Source organism: Anomalospiza imberbis, chromosome 1, assembly GCF_031753505.1.
Source record: "Anomalospiza imberbis isolate Cuckoo-Finch-1a 21T00152 chromosome 1, ASM3175350v1, whole genome shotgun sequence".
NCBI lineage: Eukaryota > Metazoa > Chordata > Aves > Passeriformes > Viduidae > Anomalospiza > Anomalospiza imberbis.
In genome coordinates, this window is record NC_089681.1 from 16691968 (window position 1) to 16715040 (window position 23073).

General features: G+C 33.2%; 1 protein-coding gene across 3 annotated transcripts in view; it reads left to right on the forward strand.

Annotated features, from left to right (window-relative positions):
• Nucleotides 1-23073, forward strand: part of CSMD3 (CUB and Sushi multiple domains 3) — a 586072-nt gene that overhangs the window by 507153 nt on the left and 55846 nt on the right. For all 3 annotated transcript variants that reach the window (XM_068182735.1, XM_068182715.1, XM_068182726.1), the window contains 4 exons: nucleotides 3413-3601; nucleotides 7600-7785; nucleotides 9112-9306; nucleotides 11036-11209. In XM_068182735.1, the coding sequence (XP_068038836.1) occupies nucleotides 3413-3601; nucleotides 7600-7785; nucleotides 9112-9306; nucleotides 11036-11209 (744 nt within the window). The remainder of the gene's footprint in view (nucleotides 1-3412; nucleotides 3602-7599; nucleotides 7786-9111; nucleotides 9307-11035; nucleotides 11210-23073) is intronic.

Here is a 23073-nt window from a genome sequence, read left to right on the forward strand (position 1 = left end):
GCAATCAACATTAAAAGAAATAAATTAGTATGTAAAAAAGCCGGTATTTTATGTGTTATTAATTCAAATTAGCATATTTATAAATAGTGTGTGGAAATGGTACCTGACAAAGTCAGATTTTAGTAAAATTGCTTTTACAGAATTATTATATAATATTTATTTTACTGGAAAATATTTAATTAGTTAAGCTAAAGTATATTTGTTGCAATTTACAGCAATTGCACAAAATCTATATTTGAATTTTTTGATGATGACCAAAGATATGAAATACACAAAAAGAAGAATACTGGGAATAGTATCTGTAGATATTAGAGAAGTTATTGGCATAAAAGCTGTTTCATTTCACCAGGTGGATAAAGAAATAAAGAATAAGTATAAAATTCTTCCTGCTGAGTTTTTTTTTTTTTGGTTTTCCTCAGTTTTTGGCTACTTCACAATTGGTGAAAAATAATTACAATCATATATACCACAAAAGTGTATCAGTTCCATCTTTCCCTTTAGGAGAGGACAGTTTTCTCAAACAAAATGTTTGTTGTTCATTAGGTAAAATTCACTGTTTACTAGGCATAAAATAATATATGCTATCGATTTTCATTTCCTGTAGTCCATTTTGGATCTGTTAAAAGAGAAAGAAGAGAAAATTCTTCAAAGTCTTTCCTTACAGGCAGTGAGAGAACTGTTGAGAGGCAGACAGGAAATATTTTCTTGTGATCGGTTTCACATAGCAAATACTGGTATGTCACTGTATCTTTGGTTCTTTCAAAAAGTGTAAGTCAGGAGACATTTAGTGTAAGGAAGAAAATACTTTCATAGTATGTGGTCTGAAAGATATATCAGTAGTTCGAATTCTGCTCTTTGCTTTAGTATGTTTAATAAATATTTTCTGTAAACAAACAGCTATATGACTCCATTCTGGTCAGAGGAAGCTTTCACGTGAGAAAAACATTGACCTGAAGTAACTCATGAGATATGGAAAAGTTTAAAGAGCAACTGAAGCAGCAGTTCTCTATTTTCCTGAGAAAACAAAAATCAAGTTATCAACCTATCTTCAAAGCATAAAAGAAGCACCTGGAAACAAACTTCCAGCACATTTTTCTTTCCTACAAAAAGGGAAAACAGCCTCTATGGCTAGCAACTATTAATCAAATTAATCAGAGACCAAATTAAACTTTTACACAATCAAAATTCATCTTAAAGTGGTTATCAGCTTACAAGAGCCTTCTGGTCCACTCCTATGACGAGATAGCCAAACCTAAGTTACTTGGTACTCAATAAACAAGAGTGATAATGGAGACATAATAAGTAACCAGTATTTAATGTCAGAGTTGTTACGTACATAAATAATTTCAGATTATAATAACTGTAATTCTTAGATATATTTTTTGCTCTCATACTGAGTTATGATTTTTTTTCATAACCTCTAGATAAGAATTCTCTAAGACTTAATGTGTTCTAAATAAATCAAAAACTAATAGCAGATTCGGTATTTTTGCCATGGATTTATGGTGATAGTCATAAATATCATTAAAATCTATTTTTAATGTTTTACTTCAGTTCAGTGTATCACAGAACTTAAATGAAAGAACTTATTTAGGACCAGAAAAAAGGACTATTTAAAAAGAGTTATGTTCAGGATGCACTAGTTGTTTCCTTCTTTCTAAAATTTATATACTACTGAAATGTATACAATTGCAAAAAATTTCATCATAAACTAAAGTTCAGTAGTTATTTGATTTAAAAAGAAGATGGTAAAAAAACCCCAAACCTCAAAGTTATAGCCAATTATAAAAGTGTTCTATCACTCTGGTTTTTTGGAGTCTACTGAAACCTGAATCTTGTAAATAGATGTCGTGGTTTGACATGGAAGTGATTTTTTTCAGGAAGTTGAGTCAAACCAATCAGTGGTCAAGTTTGGATATTGGCACCTGAAGTGACCACTGAAGATAGGGATACGCCTCTGAGAACACAGGGGGTTAAAAGCAAGAACTCCCAAGAGCTCGCTCTCTTTGGTTCTGGACAGGGTGCTGTGCAGACCTCCCCTGCCCAGCCATGGGGCTGGGTGGGGGAGGGGAAGCCATGAGGCCTGGTCGAGGTGAGCTGAGGGGTAGAAGGACTGGAACCGAGCCAGCTCCTGTGGACGGAAGGGTGGAGAGAAGCGGAGATGTCTTTGTCATCCCCCCACAGAGGGAAGAGACAGAGAGTCCGGACGGCACCTTTAACTTTGCCAGCGCGGAGGAGAAGGAGGAGGGGGGGGAAGGCGCCCAGTCTTGGCCTTGGGAATCGGCTGCTGGGCAGAGATATCAGCCGTCCAGGGAGTCTGAGCTTTTAACCCTTTCCTGAGAAATGAAGGCTTTGTAAAATATTACTCCTTCTTGATTTGAAGTAGAAGAGAGACAGTCTGGGATCCGAGATGATGGAAGAAGAAATTCTCAAGTTGGAAGGAGATGATGGAGTGGCTTGTGGCTGGACTTTTCTTGTTAGCCATAGACTGAACCAAATTCTCCTAACAGAAGCTGCACTTAGGGTGGTGCGTTGGTGTGCCAGGAGACCTGTTTCAGTGATTACCAGCAGAGGAGTAGAGGGAAGGTGTGGAGAAGCCCTCTATCTTCAAGGAAGAAGAAGAGGAGCAGAAGACCTCTGTTCTTGGACCCTCAGCCCCAGGGGAAAATGGGGGGGACTGTAGTCCCAAAATGAGAAACTGAACTGTTGTCTCTTTTGGTCCATGGCAAAGCATCCTTAAAAGAGCCCTGTGAGCAGTCTGTCCATGCACGGTGGTGAGAGCACTGTGACATGGAAAGGAGAGTGTCACCATGGCAGATTTTCTCCGGGCGGTTGCCATGTGTGACATGGAAACACAAGGGTGGCAATTGTGTTTCCTGGGGAGTCTGTGGCACAAGAGAGACTCCTGTCTCCCTTGAAAGATTGAGTATTTGAATATCTGAAGGGTAGCAACTTGATCAGGATCCTGGGTGGTGTCTCACTGTTGAGTTTGTTTAGAAATTAGGTGGGAAGAGGAGGGGTGTTTTGGAAAGTCTTCATCCAGGACTTAGTGTTTGTAGTTTTTATAGTAGAAGTAGTTTAATAAAGTTCTTTACTTTGTTACTAAGCTTGGGCCTGCTCTGCTCTGTTCCTGATCACATCTCACAGCAATTATTTAAAAAGGTACATTTTCATGGAGGTGCTGGCATCGCGCCAGTGTCAAACCATGACAATAGATTATAAAGCTCTATTTTTATCACCTTTATATTTTGTAAAATTGGTCAATGCATGCATTATTTTACATAAATTACAACTTTTAGCAATATTTTCTCAGTGTCCAATCAGATGTTCACTGAGTTCAACAAGAATTTCTCAAGAATTGCTATGTGAATTATGAATACATATTTTATTCCTTTAATGTTTATGTTTAAAGCTCTCTACTGCAGCACCCCAGAGTCGCCCCCGCACGGTTTCATTGTCAGTCAGACAGGTGGACAGCTCAACAGCATGGTCCGCTGGGCTTGCGACCGCGGCTTTCGGCTCATTGGGAAAAGCACTGCCGTGTGCAGGAAGTCTCCATATGGGTATTACTCATGGGATGTTCCAGTTCCAGCTTGTCAAGGTAAATTCTTTGGGTAAAAAAAATACACTCAAAGAAACTTTCTTTTTCTTTATCTAATGTAAGCCATCGGTTTTCTGACTTAAAATGAATAGAAGGGAAATGTTTTGCCGTCATACTTCTGTGCTAAAATTTTTCAACCTCATAAAAACAAATGCATTTTTAAGAAACAGTATTTAAAGAGGAGGAAATAAGACTGACATACAAATACCACTGCTTTAACATTTAGTGAAGAATATTTAAGAACTTCATTTTGGTCCAATAATAATTTCTGAAATTTCACATAACTCTTCAAAATTCTGGTGCTCTTTGAGAACTAATATGATTAAGGTTTTCCAAGGACTGTGTATATTTTTAATGTATATCTTTTGAACTGGAACTATGTTCCGAAGTTTGTGAAAAAGGAATATATTTTAATGTTTCAGTTTGATTAACAATGTTGTCCAAGCTGACATATAGTGACCAAACATTTCTATGATAAATCTATTTTTAGGGAATTTTGGATATTTCCTATTTGTCATTTTTTTTCCTGTCAAAGTATCTGATGTGGCAAGAACTTTTCCTGATTATTTTTACATTTTCCCCTAACTAAAAAGTAATTGTCATAGAATCATACAAGGGTTTTCTTGGAAGAGACCTTAAAGATATAGTTCCAATCCCCCTGAGATGGGCAGGAACACTGTTCACTCGACCTGGTTGCTTAAAGCCAGTCCAACCTAGCCTTGAACACTTCCAGGGATAGAGCATCCACAACTTCTCTGGGCAACTTTTCTGTGCAAGTTTCCACAAATGTGAAATTCAGCTCAAAGCTGCTGTAAACTAAAATGTCATTGGGTGACCTTTGGGAGATCTTTTATTTATTTAAAAGTTTGTTATCAAGCCTTGATGGTTTGCATCTTGTTTCTTAAAAATGTAGGGTTAAGGGACAGCTATATTTTTCTTGTGCCACAAGACTGACTGTTAACATGAATAATATGACTCAGAATTTATCAAGTCATTAAAGGAGATTTTTTTAATAATGAAGGAATAATTAATTTCAATTGTAGATATAGAACATCTCAGGTTGCAGCTAGAATGTATCTATTTTACTGACTGGTAATAGAGACGGGATGTGAATTATGTGCGTTATGTGAATAAGCAATATTGTAGAATTTGTTGGTGCTTTGGATTTTAATCAACACTGTTTACATGTTACAATTTTTTTGAAAGTGGATATTAATTTTATGCACTGCTGAATACTGGCCCTCATGCAACCCAATGGGCATTGTTCAGGCAACTCTTGAAATTGTCTCAAAGCTCTTATTATCATTAACGTGCTTCTGAAGGAATAGGTAAAGCTAGGCCAGTTATGCAGTGAAGAGTGTTACTTGGTTATACAAGCATATAGTTATCATCTTGGAATGGATAGATTTGCCTAATCTGCAATCCAAGATATTGAGGAATTTAAGAAGTAATAAACATGGTCACATGTTTTCATTCCAGTGTCATATAAATTGTTTCTTTCTTTGGTGATGACAAGTGAAATAGTAGTTTTATCAGATGTTCAGTAAAAGATGGAAGGAGAACATTTCTGTTTAATTAACTTGTTACTTTTTATCTCTCTGGGGTCATGTTCTCATACCCTCTAAAGCTTTGAATTCAAATATAGTTTCTTGGGGTCTTCAATTTCTTAATCAAGGTTTTCTTATTTTTTTCTAAATATGTGTTTGTCTCTACTTGCCAATAGATACTGTGACAGTTATTTGGTATATGTTCTTATGGTTGCCAAGACAGGGTGACAGCAAATTAGAAATAGTTTTCTGTGATCTTTTCAGCTAAATGTGTCTGTACTATGGTTTTTCTTTTTCTTAAATTTCCATGTCATATGCAAAGTTTTTTTTTCTGGCAATGCAAGCATATTTTAACATTGATTCTTGCACCTCTGTTCTGCAAGTTGTTATAGGATTGGTGCTTTACCTGTGTCTTAGCTGTGATTATTAGCTTTGGTACTGTGCCACATAGTTGTTATATTGCTTATGAAGCAAATCAGTTTTATGTTAGATCAGCTCCCAGCAGGGGCAAAAATAGATTGCACTCTTTTTTTCCCCAAGTATTTATACATAGTCTGAGAGGATTAACCTTCCTGTGTGGGCAAGATAGATACTTTCTTAGGGCTCAAGATTTGACTTCAAAGTAAGGTACTTCAGACTTAAATGTCTAAGCCCTTTTTTTCTTTTTTTTTTTTTGGGGGGGGGATCTGACCTACATTAGATATATGGTTTCAGAATGTAGAAAAGGATTAGTTTTTATTTTTAGCCCCAAAACAGACAGAGAATTTATTAGAACCACATCTTCTCTTGGTAAATTATTTTTGTTAAAGAAAATAAATAAAATAGTAGCTTATACTTTTTTTTGCAGTTTTCAACTTTCTTCTCTAAGAGATAGAGGAGCCAGCAAGGAGAGGTGGTGCTATGCTGGATCTTTTTCTCAGCAACAGGCAGGGGCTGATGAGGAATATAAAGCTCAAGGGTGCAGTGACTATGAAATTCTAGGATACAAAATCCTTAGAGAAGAGAGAAGGGTGGATGCTAGCTAGCCTTGACTTCAGAAGAGCAGAATTTGACCACTTCAGGGATTTGCTTGGTAGAGTACCATGGATTAAAGCTCTAGATTTATGGCTTTATAGACAAAGATAACTGGTTAATAGTCAAAGGATTGCTTCTTCCAAGCTCAGAAATGTTGCATTCTCAGAAATGTTGTAAAAGAGAAAATCGGGTAGAAACTTCAGGACACCTGCCTGGATAGCAAGGAGCTCCCGGACAAAACAAAATACAAAAACTAAGCCTAGAGAGGGTGGAAGTGAGATCAGGCATCCTGGGAGGAATACAGAGAAGTTGTCCAAGCAGCTGTGGGTAAGGTTAGGAAAGCTAAAGCCTTGATAAAATAAACCTGTCCATGTTTGTCAAGGGCAACAAAACCAGCTCCTAAAGATACATTGGTGATAAAATGAAGACTAGGCAAACTGTGGGCCCTGTCCAGAAGGATACAGGAGACCTGATTATCTGGGACATGGAGAAAGCTGAGGTACTCAGCAGTGGTTTTGACTCAGTCTTCGCTGACAAGTGCTTCAGTCTCTTTTCACAAGTCACAGATGACAAAGATGAGGACTAAAAGAAGCCTACAGGAAACCTGGAGAGGGACTTTTCACAAGGGTATGCAGCAATAGGATAGTGGGAATGGCTTTAAAATTAAAGAGGATCAGTTCACATTACACATCAGGAGGGAATTCCTTACTGTGAAGGTGGTGGGGCACTGGAACAGGTTGCCCAGAGGAGCTGTAGATGCCCCATCCCTGGAAGTGTTCAAGTCCAGGCTGGACTGGACTTTAAGCCCAGTAAATGTAGTAAATGATGTACCTGCCCATTTTAGAGGGATTGGAACTAGATCTTTAAGACCCCTTTCACCCCAGGCTCTTTATGATTCTATGATTCAATATTTTCAAAAGGGTATTTTCCTTCTGCTTTCCAAGTAGAAAATATAGAATATTGAAAGGTCATTTCATTATAATTTTATTATCATTTTATTTATTTTATTTTAGTGCTTTTCCAGAGGTTACAAAAAACAACTGATGGAAGAAATCTGAACATAAATCATATGACACAGAAACACAGAAAGAGTGTTTCTCAGACTGGTGCCTTACTGATTCAACCATGCTGGTCATATTTTTTCCAGATATTTTCTGTTTCCTTTTCTTTATTATCATCTGCATTTTGAATTCTTAGCTGCAGAGTTATGAACCAATGTTCGTATTTTTTACTTTCTCTATCAAAATGCAAAAGCTTCATTGGACTCAGTTCCCTAAAATTTTAAGAAAATTTATTTCCATGCTTAAAACACACATTGATGAGTTAAAAATTAATTTTTATGAATTTAAGACTAGTGATTTTGCAATGCATAAGCTCTCTGAGGTCAGTGGAAACTTATATTGAAGACATAAAATCTTTGTCTTTCTCTCTACTCAGCAATATCTTGTGGAATTCCTAAAGCTCCCCTAAATGGTGGAATATTAACTACAGATTACTTGGTTGGCACCCGCGTTACTTATTTTTGCAATGATGGATACAGGCTATCAGCCAAAGAGCTTACTACTGCTGTCTGCCAGCCCGATGGTACCTGGAGCAATCACAATAAAACACCTCGCTGTGTAGGTGAGTAACATGTAAAAAGTCTCTGGTGAGTAAAAACCTGTCTATACATTTTGTTATTTATCTCTGGCACAAATCTTCACATGACTTAAACTTTCATATTCAGGTAACTTTGATCTATTAATTATTTGCTGGTATTAAATTCTTATGAAATACATATATGAAGTATATGTAATTAAGACATGCCAAAACTTAACAGCATAAGCAGAATAAATATGCTAGAGCTTATAGAATACAATCAAACTAATAATTAATTTACAGTTCAAAGCTAATGATTGCAGAGGTTTTCTACAAAAGTCATCTCTTCAGCAATAGCTGCATAATTCATGCACTGTTAGCAAACATTTTTTACTATCCAGAATTGCAAAACCTGTGATAATTGTTAGAAACTGCTGCTTATTATTTATATTCATCCCATTATAGTCCTACACCATCTAAACTTGGGGGAACATCACTACAGGGAAAATGCATTTAATTCCCAAAATGAAGTGGATATCAGCAGTTGCAAATGGGATATGAAAACCCAGGTGATTGTAAGAGAGATATGGGGTTGTCAGTTTCTCATGCACATTAGGATTTGGTTTATCTCACCCAATTAATTTTGGAAATGAAAGTAAATTAAGACTGGAGTGTTTTTAAAGGATTTCCCCTTTCTCCTTTTTTTTTTCTTCTTGTTCTTGAAAATTTCATTCTGCCATGAATTTTTCTCTTTCCAAAGAACCAATGAAAATAGAAAAAAACAAAGTGGGAAAAATTGTTATGCTTCTTATACTATTTTTTTATTCTATTAGTGTTGTAGAGAGTTTTTGTTCCATTTCTGGAGGAAGAACACTTAGAATTAAGAAATTAGACAAAAATATATAGCTGTTGAAAAAACAACCTGTATATGGATATTATTTCTTCTGTGACCAGCGTGCAGCCTCTCAAAGAACTCTTTCATATTGAGTTTACTTGTGAAGAAAAATAATTTCTCCATTTAAATGCACTTAAAATTTTAGTAAAGATTCTGGTGCCTGATATAAAATGTCGCAGAAGGTCCACGTACAGTGAATTCAGCTATGGTATAGCTCCTATCTACACCAACTGCATCACTCTGCATACACAATCCCTTCTGTTTCTGGATGATTATTAATTCAATGAGACAACTCATACCCTCTAGCACAGGCAATTTCAAGTACAGCCTTAGTTTTCAAAGATTATGGCAGTCACTGACATAATCTTTAACACTGTATCACTGTTAAAATACATTTTTGATTAATAATGATATAGATTTTCCCAATTTGCCTGTACTAAGCCACCAATATCTATGTCTTTTTGTTATTTTGGAAGTTGTTACATGTCCGAGCATCAATTCTTTTACCCTGGAACATGGAAGATGGAGAATAGTAAATGGTTCACACTATGAGTATAAAACAAAAGTAGTTTTCAGCTGTGATCCTGGGTATTATGGTTTGGGACCAGCATCTATTGAATGTCTTGCTAATGGCACCTGGAGCTGGAGAAATGAGCGGCCTTACTGCCAAAGTGAGTACATCTTTTATCTGCATCTGCTGTACAGATTTCAGGAAAAAATACTTTACTGGGTGAACTAGAAATTAACTATTTAAGTATTCAAAACCATAAATTAGAAGAAGTGTTTCTTGGCTGGAATTCCAGAGTATCCTAAAGATTGTTATTTACAAATATAATACATTAGATTTAGTGAGAAGGACATACCTGTAGGCACACTTCTGGAGTTTAAAGGTCCCTAAATTTATAAAGGTACAAAGAAAATATTTTCCTATATGTTTATTTTAGATGAGGAATGCTGTAAAGTCTTGAAAAATGCAAAACCTTTGTATCCTGTCTGCACACTTGATAAATAAAATAATCTCTCCTTTCAGGTAGTTACCATGTAGTGTGCATTTGCACATATCTACATCATTCCTTCATTAGCTGGTATGCTGGTAACCTGAAATAGTTAATTAAAAAAAAAAATTAGTATTCAGATATTTAAATCAGCTAAAGATGTGGCTATAATTTTGTTTCCCTCCCATACTGCCATGAAAAGCACATTTCTTTATAAATTTACATTTAGACATCTCTTTTTCAAAACTGTGGGGTTTTGGTTACACTTTGAAACTGCAAAACTCTTTCTCTTTATGGAACAAGGTGTGACGTACGCTCTGACACAGTGGGATACAGCTATGCTTTTGGTTCCTATATCAAAAATGTGTGTATCTGCATGTTTTTGTATAAATACAAAAATACCTAAAAAAGCCTGTAGATAAACTAGATAACTGTAGCTTAAAATACATTTCTAATTTATTGACAATATATATAAAAAAAGAGGTTTAAAAATGCATTTTCAAACAAAGATTAGTTATACTGGAAATTAACCTTAATTTTGAGTTCTTTATAATTGGAAATCTAATATATAATTTAGAGAAGTTTTAAAAGCTAATTGCAATATTTAATCTCTCTAGTGTTAAAAATATGGTGTAATAATATAATATGGTGTAAATAAAAAAATATGGTGTAAAAATATGGTGTATGTGTCTGTATCTATATCTCTGTGTATATTCTACATACTAAATTTGTATTTGTATATTTTTTTACTTTAAAAGACAAATTTCTTTTAGCTATGTTTTGAGAAGATTTGTTTGAAATATTATGGCTTATTTTCTCCTGGGCATAAAGTGTGTTACCTAATTTCAGCCTCTTATTTACTACTAATAAAATGGTTTTGTTAATTATCAAAAGAAAATTGACAGAGCAAAATATTATTTTGTTTGAAAAGATGATTTCAATTGTAAATAAATAGCAGTAAATTCCATCAATATCATTCTCTCTTTATAAAAATGTAATGTGTGAATGCATTTCATTATGATATAGAAGACTAAAATGGCCCCTTACCAAATAAGCATAAATAAATCTAATAGCAATTATGATGTTCCAGTATGCAGAATGTACTTGATAAAACCAAGGTAATTAAACAGCATTCAATAATGTTCTGAGTGGCTTTTTTAACTTTGCAGAAATTATTTCCATTGTTCTTTCCCCTCTCTTAAGTATCATTTTTGGGGAAGGAATAGTTTTTGTTTGCAGGTTTTTAATCTATGATTTCTACAGATTTCTCCAAAATACTTGAAGGTATGAAAATTATTTATCTGATTGACTGGTTGATAAGTATTGTTGGTTGATAGGAAATATTGTATGGGTGTTTGTGATTCTCAGCTGTACACTTATGTTTTGTTTTTGCTTTGCCATGAAGTTATTTCCTGTGGAGAACTTCCTACACCTCCAAATGGGAATAAGATTGGAACTCAGATCACATATGGATCTACAGCTATATTTACTTGTGATTCAGGATACATGCTAGTTGGCTCTGCAGTGAGGGAATGTCTGTCGTCTGGACTCTGGAGAGGAATTGAGACCAGATGTTTAGGTATGGATATTACTGTCATGACTTGTCAATTTTCTTTCTCTCTAGGAGGCAAAAGTCCTTTTCTATTAGCAGATACATTGAAGAGAGATCTGCATGTGTGTGGCTGGGCTGCATTGTTTTTCTCATCAAACTAGAACTATTTTTATATTTTCAAATATTTTATTATCTTTGCAACTTGCAAAATCTGTGTTACTGTATTTTTGTATATGTCTTTAAAGTACAACTATACATAAGCAGCAAGACAGATTGATTCCATGTGTGCCAGCTCTAATAAATATCTTCAGTAAAATATCTGCATAGTAAGTCTGAACTAAGTGGTTGTGTCATAGAATTAAACTGTATTCTTGAAAAGATACAGAAGGAGACAAAAAAAATTGTGGAAACTTTGACAGGACCAGTGAAGCCTTATTTATGAGAGAAAGCCACTATCCAGATGCTTTTTACAGAATTTGAGACCCTTTATTTGTACAAGGTTAGGCATCTTCTCTTATTTAATATACTCAGACATTATTGCCTGAATTATTTATAATAAAATGAACACATAAAACAATTTCAGGGCTTTTTCTGATTCATTATCATGTATACCTTGAGCTGGGTTATTGTATTTACTGTAGAGACATAGGTTTTAACTCTATATTTAACCAAAATTTTAATTTCAGTTGAAATCAAAAGTATATTAGTATTCTGATTTAGAATGAAATATATAAGTCATATTGTATCTCATTTGTAGAAGCATGGATATATAACAGAATATCCTTAAAATGATACGCTCAGAAAACTGAACTAGCATATACATTAAATATAGGGGTTTGTTGCAATACATCTTTGTACAGATTGTACATTCACCTTTTTAAACTACTTTTAATCCTAAGTAATTTTTCTTCTGTAAAACAGCATTATTTGCTAATATTCACTTAAGTGAATGACTCATGAATGAGCAAAAGTGTTGCTTATCAGGCTACAAGTCTGCAGCTGGAATGTTCCCTGACATACAGCAGAGAGGGATAGAGGCTTTGTTTATGTTTCATTTTAACAATGGAAACCCTTGATATTCTTCATCTTCCAAATTGTCAGCAATCACAAGATGTTCTAAATCTAAATTTTTGAAGCATCATACTATGCGCGTAATCAAAATTTTCTGCTTTTTTCTTGTTTGCCTGTTTGTTTGTTTTTATTTTTACTGATTTTTCTGCAAAAGTTACAGCTGATAAGTTTAGAGAAATGTAAAAATTTTCTTCAGAGAAATAATAATATAAAAACAGACAAATTGGATGCTATTTGTGAATAGCACGTTGGAAAAATATTTGCATTTAAGAATTTTGCCAAAATAACTTCATGCCAAGTGAAGATCAGCACAGAATGAATTGAATTTCTCCTACATTTGCCTGTAGAAATAAAATTGTAATATAATTTAATAATAATAACAGATTACATAATCTTTACTTGCAACTTAAAAGAGGACTGATACTTCTCGAAAGAGATTCATTGTTATTCAGTTCATACACTATAATGTCCAGTACCAATAAAAAGTTAAGAAAACAACTATATAACTAGAGGACAAAAACAGTAATCTAAACCAAACCTATAGTATCAGACTGATAGTACTGTAGTAAATCTTATAATGCATATCTTTAAAGGTTTATTATGGCAAATTGTTGAAGACAGCATGAAAACAGTATTACTCAGAAAAATTAGAATATACATCATATACAGCACACAAAAAATATATACCTTGCTTAAAAGAAAAAAAGAAAAGCTAGTGACAGACTAAATTTATAAAAGGGAGTTATGGCTGTCATAATTTCTCTTGCAACAACGCTGCCTACTGTGTAATATCATTGCGCAGGAATGAGCGCCCTGCAGACTCTGAATGACTCTGTTCAGTTCTTGTTTCTTCCATAATAAATTTGAGATTTAAGACAGAGGGATGAGATCAGCTAATGGCAAATCAGAAACAATAAATATTTTTAAGAAAGTTGTTGTAAGAAAGTGGAGGAAATGGAGGAAATTAAAGTGTTAGAATGTGGGAGAAAGGAGATCAAATACATCAGGAAGACCTACAGGGTGGTTATTTTAATGGTTCAAGAAATTAATTTTTGTGCAACTTATCAGTCATATTCACTATCTTCTTCTAATGTTTTCATGCTCTCAATTGTAAACATTTTTACAACTGAGCCTTTCCAGTTTTACTTTCTGAAAAACGTGGTTGTTCTTGGACTGAAGTGATTACCGATGTATTTCTGGTTTTAGTTTTGAAGATGCCCTTAGGAATACACATAGATGATATACATTAAATCCTACAGGATAAAATAATATCCTTTTCATGTATTTTGTTTAAAAATGCACTTATTTTTTTGAAAGTGCTACTGAAATAATTACATTTAATTGTTGTATTTGATAGCCTGATTTTAACTCCAGGTATGTATAATTTTAAAATGTTATGAAAGCTAAAACAAACAAGAATCTAAATATCTGCAGTAGAACTTTAAAGTAGTTTGTGGTGAAACTAATCAGATATAGATGAGAATTAGAAATGAGGTAAGCTTTAAATCACCAGAAGTATTGCCTAAACTCCAAGTTATGTTATTCCATGACATTGTGAACAATAGTGCATGGTTTTGATGACAGCCATACTAGTGTGAGAATTTGATGATAGGTTTCTCAGCTCTTTTTTGTCTTTTCTCATTCTGACTTCTTTTATTAAAGGATGGATAATTTATAGATAATGAATACATTGCAAAAACCAGAACACTTAACCCAACTGCCTTCCTTTCTCAATCCCACTTTTTTTTTTCTTTAAATAACACCTAAATGACAAAGTAGTACTTAATGAGTAATCACATCATTATAATAGTAGGAAATTGATTTCTTGGTCCTTATTCTCCATAGCTGATGAGAAGAAACAATGTTCAAATTGAAAAAACAAATGAAACAAAACAGAGTAGAGCTTCTGAAGTTATTCTGTTGTCAAAGTTTAAAAAATTAAATGTTTCAGGACATCTTATTGTGAAAAAATCACATTAGTCTTTTAGAATAAAATAACAAGCAAAGACTAAAATCACGACAGGTGTGTCTCCTAGGTTACAAACTGTCTCTCCCTATTTATTATGCTGGATCTTTTTCTGTTTTGGTAACTCTGAAATTGTCTATGTAATAAATCATGAGAAACATTGGAATAGATTTTTACTGAATATCCTACTTTTAAAAAGAGACCGACAAATCTGTGATTTTGTTATACATTTTTTTCTTGGAGAAATACTGAAATATTCAACAAGAACTTGATTATTCTTTTGTCTGTTTGCATGAAAACGTTGTATATTTACAGTATTTACAGATTACATATTAACAGTTTTGTTTTATTTGGTTATTTGCATATTTTGCATTATTTCCTTTATTAATGGCATTGATTTTGTTTGCTTTAATTTAAGTTCAGGAATAACATTGATCATAAAAACATATCATACTTTGATTTTTTTTAGTGTATTTATTTTAATGCCTGTAATCAGGTATTTAGTAAATTGGGCATTTCCTAGAGTAGAAGTAAATTGTGCCTACTTTAATAACTCTATAGTACTTTCAGATAAACTTTGGAATTAACTAGTATATGAATGGTGAAAAGCATTTCCTAAGATTTCTATCATACAGATTTTTCTTTCCCTATTTTCAGAACATTACTGAGTATTTTTTGCCTTTTAAAATGTTTTATGTAATATTTTGGTTAACATTTTAGACAACTTAGTCCAAAACAGTTGACAAAGTAAAACAGAGAAAAGTATAGCATGCTTTGAAAAGTCTTAATGTTAGATACAGTTCTTCTTATATATAATGGAGCAGCTTTTTTCTTAGATTATTACAAAGAATTCTGCTTTCTTCCTAGGCCCGTACTCATTTTTAATGTAATGTACAAAATTCCATACTTCTCTTTGGGGGTTATCTAACTGAGCTTCTCTCATTTGTGCTAGTTACATGACTGATAGTAATTTTAAATGTTGTTTAGACATCTCATCAATGAAAACTACATGAAAAGACAGCAAAAAATATGATTTTCAACCAATACTTTAACTCAGAGCAAAGATATTTTATGCACATTTCTCTCTTTTGCTTACTGTTGAGCTAACTCCAGGTTTTCATATTTCTTGGAATATTTCATATATCTATCCCCTTCATCTGAACTGTAAAACACCTAATACTTGTTTCTTAATTCCTTCTTCTTTTTCAGTTCCTCATTACATCTAAACATCCTGATAAAACTGATCTATTGATATTCGCTCCCTTGTTTACCAAAAGTCATTACTGTTATTTCATATGGGATAGAATCAGCAACTTCTGGAAAAATAGTTTTGTTCTCTTCTACATATTAATATTAAATCTCAAATAAAGATAAATGATGAAATATGATTAAATTTTTAAAGGTCTGTAAGATTTCATATTTTGTTGTAAATTGTGACATGATTAAATGATGTTAATTCAGTTCATTTGGAGAGCACCTTTATAAAGTGTCCCTATGAATTAAAATGCAAAAATGAAGAATGAAGTTTATTTGACTAATAAGGCATAAGGAAGTGTGCTTCCCATATATGGCTAATACTAGAGGAGCTTTCAGTAAAGGCAGATGGATAGGAGAAAAGAGCTGTTTAGGTTAGTGTGTACATTAAATGTCAACATTTTCACTTCCCAAACAATAATATCAGGACTACCATTCATCTCTTCCCCTAAAAGAAAGGCTACACTTCGCATACTGTGTCTTTGTCTGAATTAAAAAATAATCCATCAGACTGAGCAGATCATGAAACAAATAATTGATTTGGAATTATCTACATTTGCATTATATATGGTTCAGAGAAATTTCTGTGGACTATATCTGGTCGAGTCCTCTGGGCTAAATGCCAACATTACTTATATGATTCTAAGTTGTCAAAAAGATCTGTCAGTAATTTTTTCTCCAAAGGGAGATGAAACATGTTTTGTGCGCCTAGTTGAACTTCTTAGTGTGCTTCCTCTGCAAGGAAGCTAATTTGTTCATAGTAAAACCACTCAGCACATTTAAAAGAAGGAAGATCTGAACCGAAGGCCTAATATGAACACAAGCTTTGATTTATTAGCTGGGGAATATTTATCCCAGTTTTACTCAACTCTTTTTTCATATAAAAATACTGCTTTAAAATGATAATGAGTCATTGTTGGCAGCCTGTTACTTGTAAAGGAAAAACCAGTTATCCATCAACTCTGAGAACAATGTTGTCCATGGAGTTAAAAAAATAGCAGACATACCATCTGGGGCAAAGCAATCATGTAAGCTAACAGCAAAGAAAGTTTAGTGCATTAACCTATCAGTGATTTTTTTAATATTTTCTCAATAAGCCTTCAGCCACTGGAAGTTTTTTGTGTCTATGTAACCTCTGAAGTGTACCCTCTCTGCCACTATTTTCATACTTGAAACTTCTGGAAAAATATGTATGCAACTGCCTTCTTCATCTTCACTGTTTTTAAATCTCTTTTTTAAACTCTTGGTATTTCATTTAAGGGGGATTTTGTATCTCCAGTGTTACTGAATTAATATATCTGGAGTTAGCCAGTTAGCCATATGCTTCTCTATGTTCTTCAGTACTACTATGTAATAATAACTAGACTTTCAAATTAGGTGTATGATGTTTCATCTTTAAAGAATTATTCAGCTGTTTCAAGGAATTCAGCAGAGAATTTCCCTCTGTGGGCCATGGATTAAAAAATATTTAAAATAACTTTACCATTCATCCTGAACAGTTTTAGTACAGGTTAAACAGCTGTCAAAATGAAACTCTTCTGAAAATAGCAAGAGAAATGCCCCAAGCCCTGTTTTGTCCAGAGCTGTGCCTTTTTATATCTTTTTATGAAATGCAAGCCCTGTAAAGAAGAAAAAAAAGACAGGAAATTATTCTTCCCTTTTCAGCTGAGGTAATCTTGACAGGTTAATTAACTTTGTTGAATAATAAATAACATAAATCTCTGTTTTCAATAATACATGTGTATGCACATTTGTTTCACTACTGTGCTCATTTTTGACACTACTGACAACTAAAGTAAGTATAGGCATGTTTTTTGCCATTTAATGTAAAGATTCTGTATTCATTTATTCCTGTTCTCATAGAACAACCTGCAGAAAAGAAATCTCATTTACAGCTATGGTTTGAAAGGTTCTGACACTAAGTTATTATGCTCATTCCTCATTGCTAGAACAGGATTTTATGTCAAATTAGGTAATTTATTTGGTGGTAATAGGTTATTCATATCCTTCATTCCCAATCTTTGACTAATTTTGTTTTTAATAATATTTCATTGAATTATTCTTCTCAAGTTTTGCTATACTGGAAATTAAGATTGTTATATTTCTTATTTTTCCTCTCAAATCTGCTACTCAGTAAAACCTTCACTTAGCCTCTTTTAATACTTTTTCTTTTTTTGTAATTTTCACTTGTCTTTGCAAAAGTGGTATCTTTTGATTCAGTATTACAAGTTACAGGTTACATTAAGACCCATGGGTCTCATCTGGATTCATAGAACTGCTACAAAAATCTTTTACATCTATATCAAAGAAAAAATGGAACTACAACTGGTCTTAGGGTACAGCACAAAAATAGAAATATTGACAATGGACAAAGATGTAATAAAAACAGTCTAGAATAGCTTAGCCTAACGTAGTCTATAATCCTAATTTAGTGGGAAGTCAGCTATTTACTACCAGGATATTAGAATATATTTATTTGTCACAAAGCCCTTATAATAAGAGTTTAAATGAAAGTCCTGAGAAACAATTACCATCAGAATTGATAATAAAAAATGCTAGAATATACAGCAATAATATTAGCATATCTTTAATCTATAATTAATATCTTGGAATTGTTTTCTTAGCTTAATAGAAAAATATTAAAGGTAAGAATTCTACTAAAATTCATGAGAAAAATAAATAACCTTACTATTAAAAGAAATGCAACAAACCCAGAATAGAATTGAAGTAATAATTGCTCTTCCAAACACAAGTGTTGATAGTGATAGAGGTTATTTGTTGGTTTGAGAGATGTTTTGCTTTTTCTTCCTCTATGTTTTCTTTTCTCTCTCTTGACATTGGAGAAGTAATGATAGCAGTTATTATAAGCTGAGGTCTTAATTTCCTCTGGCAGAGAACATCTCTACGGCTGTGTAAACTAGAGTGGGAAAATAAAGCAAAAAATATAAGTTCTGGAAAATATTAATGAGCCTCTAAATTTTTGGATCCTATGGAATTTACTCATCTGCATGAGTCAGTGGAAATTCCAGTAAAGTTCTCCAATATTGTCTTAACAGGAACTATATACACCATTATTTAGACTTTTCATAGCAAACATAGTAAACTTCTTACCACATGCACCTACATGACAGTTGTCAGGTATGTTTTTTTGAAAATAAAACAAATAATGCTGAACCCATAATTTTAGGGTGTTAGATTGTTTTGGTTTTGGGGGTTTTTTTTCCTCTTTCTTTTGTTTGGTTTGGTTTTAATGCTTTTTTATATATCACTCAGTCATACTTCCTCTGGAAAGCAGAGTAAAAACTAGCAAAAAATCCCGCAAATTCCCAAGTTTTGTTTGTTTGTTTGTTTGTTTGAATCTCTTTTTTAGATTTGAGATAAAAAATGTGTCACGAGTCTGGTATATCCTGTTTTTAAATCATATTTACTTAACACTTTCACTGATTGATTTAGAATTCTGTTATGACAGAAGTACAGTTTTATAATACAGCATTATAATATTCTTCATTAATTCAGCTTTATTTCTCAGTTTAAAAATGTTACATAGGGATAGAAGTAGTCTCTACTGATTTAAAAATATGTTTCATTACTAGTATTGGGAAGTTCACAATTGGTCATGCAATATAGTTAGTGCTCCAAAGATATAATTGTTATACAGAGTGAGAACAAATAATCAAGACAGAGAGTTTTGAAGTAACAGACTCATAGAATAGCCTAAATTGGAAGGGAATTTGAAAAATTATCTGATCCAACATTTCTTGGCAAAGGGAGCTGAGATGGGATTACCTAGCAACCTGTTTAATCTCATTTTGCAAACATCCAGGGATGTAGACTCCCATCACATCTCTGAATAGATTGTTGCAGGGAATGCTTGTTTTTACTGTCAAAAGAATTCTTTCTTATGTCACAATGAAACCTTTCCCAGTGCAGCTTGCACCCACTGCTCTTCATCCACTCTGTGTTACTCCATGTGAAGAGAGAGCCTCCATTATTTCCATAGCCACTCTCTAAGTACTGGAATTCTGTGATGAGCCCCCCTCTGCTTGAGCCTTCTCTTCTTCAAGAACTAATGCCTTCAGCCTTTCCACATAGGAGAGATTTTTCAGCCTTTGATTATTTTCACGACCTGCCTTTGCAGTCTGTCTGAATCTTTCTGTATCTTTCATGGGCAGCCTGGCAAGATCTGAGTAGAGTGTGATGATCACATCTCTACGACTGCTAATTATTCTGCAGAAGCAGCCCAGGATCCATGTTGCAGCCACACACTGCTGACTCACAGTCAGCTTCTTGTCCACCAAGACCCTCAGGTGCCTTTCAGTGACACTGCTCCTCAGCCACACAGATCGTGGCCTGTTTTGGGCTCTTTGGTTCTATCATCCCAGGAGCAGAATCTTGCAGGTGTTTTTGTTAACCTCAAACAGTTCTTTCTAGCTTGCTCCTCCAGCCTGCCCAGGTCTCTCTCATATGTCTGCCTCACCACCAGTCTGGTGTCATCAGCAAACTTGGTGAGGCTGCTTTCAATTCCATCACCCAGATAATTTATGAAGATATTCAGTGTCATCAGGCCCATTACTGATCCTTAGGGAACCCTGTTGTGATAGATTTCCAGCCTGAGTGCAAACCATTGATCACCACCCTTTTAGTGAAGCCTGTTAACCCATTCTCTACCCACCTTGAAGACCACCCATCCAATCTGTATCTTGCCCTTTTTGTGCAGGAAAAGGCTGTGGGAAATGGTGTTGAATACTTTGCTGAATTTCAGGTAAGCAACATCCACTACCCCTCTCCTTGTATATAGTAGATGTTGAAGAAATTCAAAAGAAAATAAGAAAATAAAGAAACAAAGGATCTCAAAAGGCAAAAGAAATGAAGACTAGGTTTTAGAAGTTTGAGAGGTTTATGACAAAGAAAGGAAGTAGGGTAAGAGGATGGGATTTTTAAATGACTAAATTTCTGGAGCAAGACTGGAACATTGCTGCAAGACATACAGATGATTTGTAATAAATTTTCACCTGTTAAAATTGTATGGGTTTTGTAAAGTCCATACACAGTTGCTGAAACTGCACTATGATCTCAGTTACCTCATGTTGAATTGCTTCAGTTTTACTCTTTCTGCACAGGAAACAGAGATTGACCTTTCTGGTGAAGTATTCTGCTTCCACTCTGCCATAAAGCAATGCTAAATTCTTAATTAAGAACCAAACCGTATATTTTAATTAAATGAAACTAGAAAAATATTTCCTTGAGCATGATCTGAATCATTGCAGACTGTGTGATTGCACTTTTGATAGAAACTAGACTTTTACAGTTTAGTTTTCATTTCTCATCTGGTTAGTCCTGTTTATAGTCAGAAATATGATAGGATAGGGAAATTAGTTCCTTTGGATCGTGTTCAAAATAGTCTACTACATGCTGAATGGATTATGAATTTCTTGGAAAATCAAGAAATACTCTGACAAAAATTTTTAAACATGTTATGCCATCTTATCCTGGAAAACATAAAATTCATGTATGCCCTTTTTTACATAAGACTGAAGGAAACAGGGAGGGAACAAAGAGGGGATAATATAGCCTTGAACAGTACCAGATTTGGACTCCTGCTAACTACACAGAAGTCAAATTGCAGTCATCAATCTAATATATGAGGAGGTCCATATACTACTAATACTGAATTGGTGAATTGGTAAATTCTGATAGTTTTATCATGATCCGTAAAATGAAATGCAACACAAAACTAAAGTTGTAAGAAAATGTAAGATTTTTTTTTTTTTTTAATTTCTAACCTCAAATGAATGAGGCAATATGCAGAAAAATACACCAGGGTATTAGAAGCACTTAAAATTTCAATGGAAAAATAGTCCAAACAATATGTCCAAACTATGTCTTTTCTTATTAGCAATCCCATGCTTTGGAAATTTGTTTGTGGGGGGCTGTTTGAGGAAAATTAGAAGACAAAAGGAGAGCAGAGGAGTTTGGCTGGCTGGTATTTTTTTGGTTTTTTCCCTAAAAAGTACTAGCTGAAACACTGCTCTTTTTCTTTTTCTTTTTCTTTTTCTTTTCTTTTTCTTTTTCTTTTTCTTTTTCTTTTTCTTTTTCTTTTTCTTTTTCTTTTTCTTTTTCTTTTTCTTTTTCTTTTTCTTTTTTTTCTTTTTCTTTTTTTCTTTTTCTTTTTCTTTTTCTTTTTCTTTTTCTTTTTCTTTTTCTTTTTTTTTCTTTTTCTTTTTCTTTTTCTTTTTCTTTTTCTTTTTCTTTTTCTTTTTCTTTTTCTTTTTCTTTTTCTTTTTCTTTTTCTTTTTCTTTTTCTTTTTCTTTTTCTTTTTCTTTTTTTCTTTTTCTTTTTCTTTTTTTTCTTTTTCTTTTTCTTTTTCTTTTTCTTTTTCTTTTTCTTTTTTTTTCTTTTTCTTTTTCTTTTTCTTTTTCTTTTTCTTTTTCTTTTTCTTTTTTTTCTTTTTCTTTTTCTTTTTCTTTTTCTTTTTCTTTTTCTTTTTCTTTTTCTTTTTCTTTTTCTTTTTCTTTTTCTTTTTCTTTTTCTTTTTCTTTTTCTTTTTCTTTTTTTTTCTTTTTCTTTTTCTTTTTCTTTTTCTTTTTCTTTTTCTTTTTCTTTTTCTTTTTCTTTTTCTTTTTCTTTTTCTTTTTCTTTCTTTTTCTTTTTCTTTTTCTTTTTTTTTCTTTTCCTTTTCCTTTTCCTTTTTCTTTTTCTTTTTCTTTTTCTTTTTCTTTTTCTTTTTTTTGCCTGTCTTACTCTTCTTTTGGCAGTGAATTCTCTACGAGATATCACAGTCTTCATGAAGTCAATCATTCTTAGAAGACTTTCCCATTACCACATTTTTTGCTGAATCAGTGCTCATTTTCCAGAATTCATTATGAAAAATAGCAACTAAAGAGTTTGATTTTTTTCCAGCCTCTCTGTAGACTAAATGTCTCTTTATGACTTTCATGGTGAAAATACAATATTTCTCATATTTTGAGAATACAGAGTAAAAGACTGGGCATAGACAGATTTTTGGTTGCCATTTGGATGCTGAAAGATTTGGAGGCTGTTGTGCTAACTGCCTTCAATGGAAGGATGTTAATCTCTTTGGGATTCCACTGGGAAGGAGAGAAAGAAAAACATTACAGAGAGTCAAATTCCAGCAATAAATTGTTCAAGTTAATTTTTTTTATATTGTTTGAAGGCTATATTTATAAATTCCACATGGTTTGTGATCTATAATATTTGCATTATTTTTATTTATGTGGATTTTTTCTATTTAGTTAAATGTATGATGTTTTAATGTTACCTTATTCACTTAATCATAACCAAAATAAAACTAAGGTAAATAATACATATTTTTACATGTCACAGTAAAAAGGAATTACTCATACTTTTAAAGGAAATTTGATTATATATAAGACATTTAATCTCTTTGCTACATCATCTTTTTGTAAGTTTTATATGTATATAGTTATACCTATACATATGCATAACTGCAGTTTTCACCAAGCTAATAAAAATAAAACTTTGAATTAGGTCAATAAAAAACCTTGAAAGATATTCACCATTTCTTTGTTTTAGTTAAGGAGGTTTATTTAAAATTTCTATGGCAAATTTACTGATTTT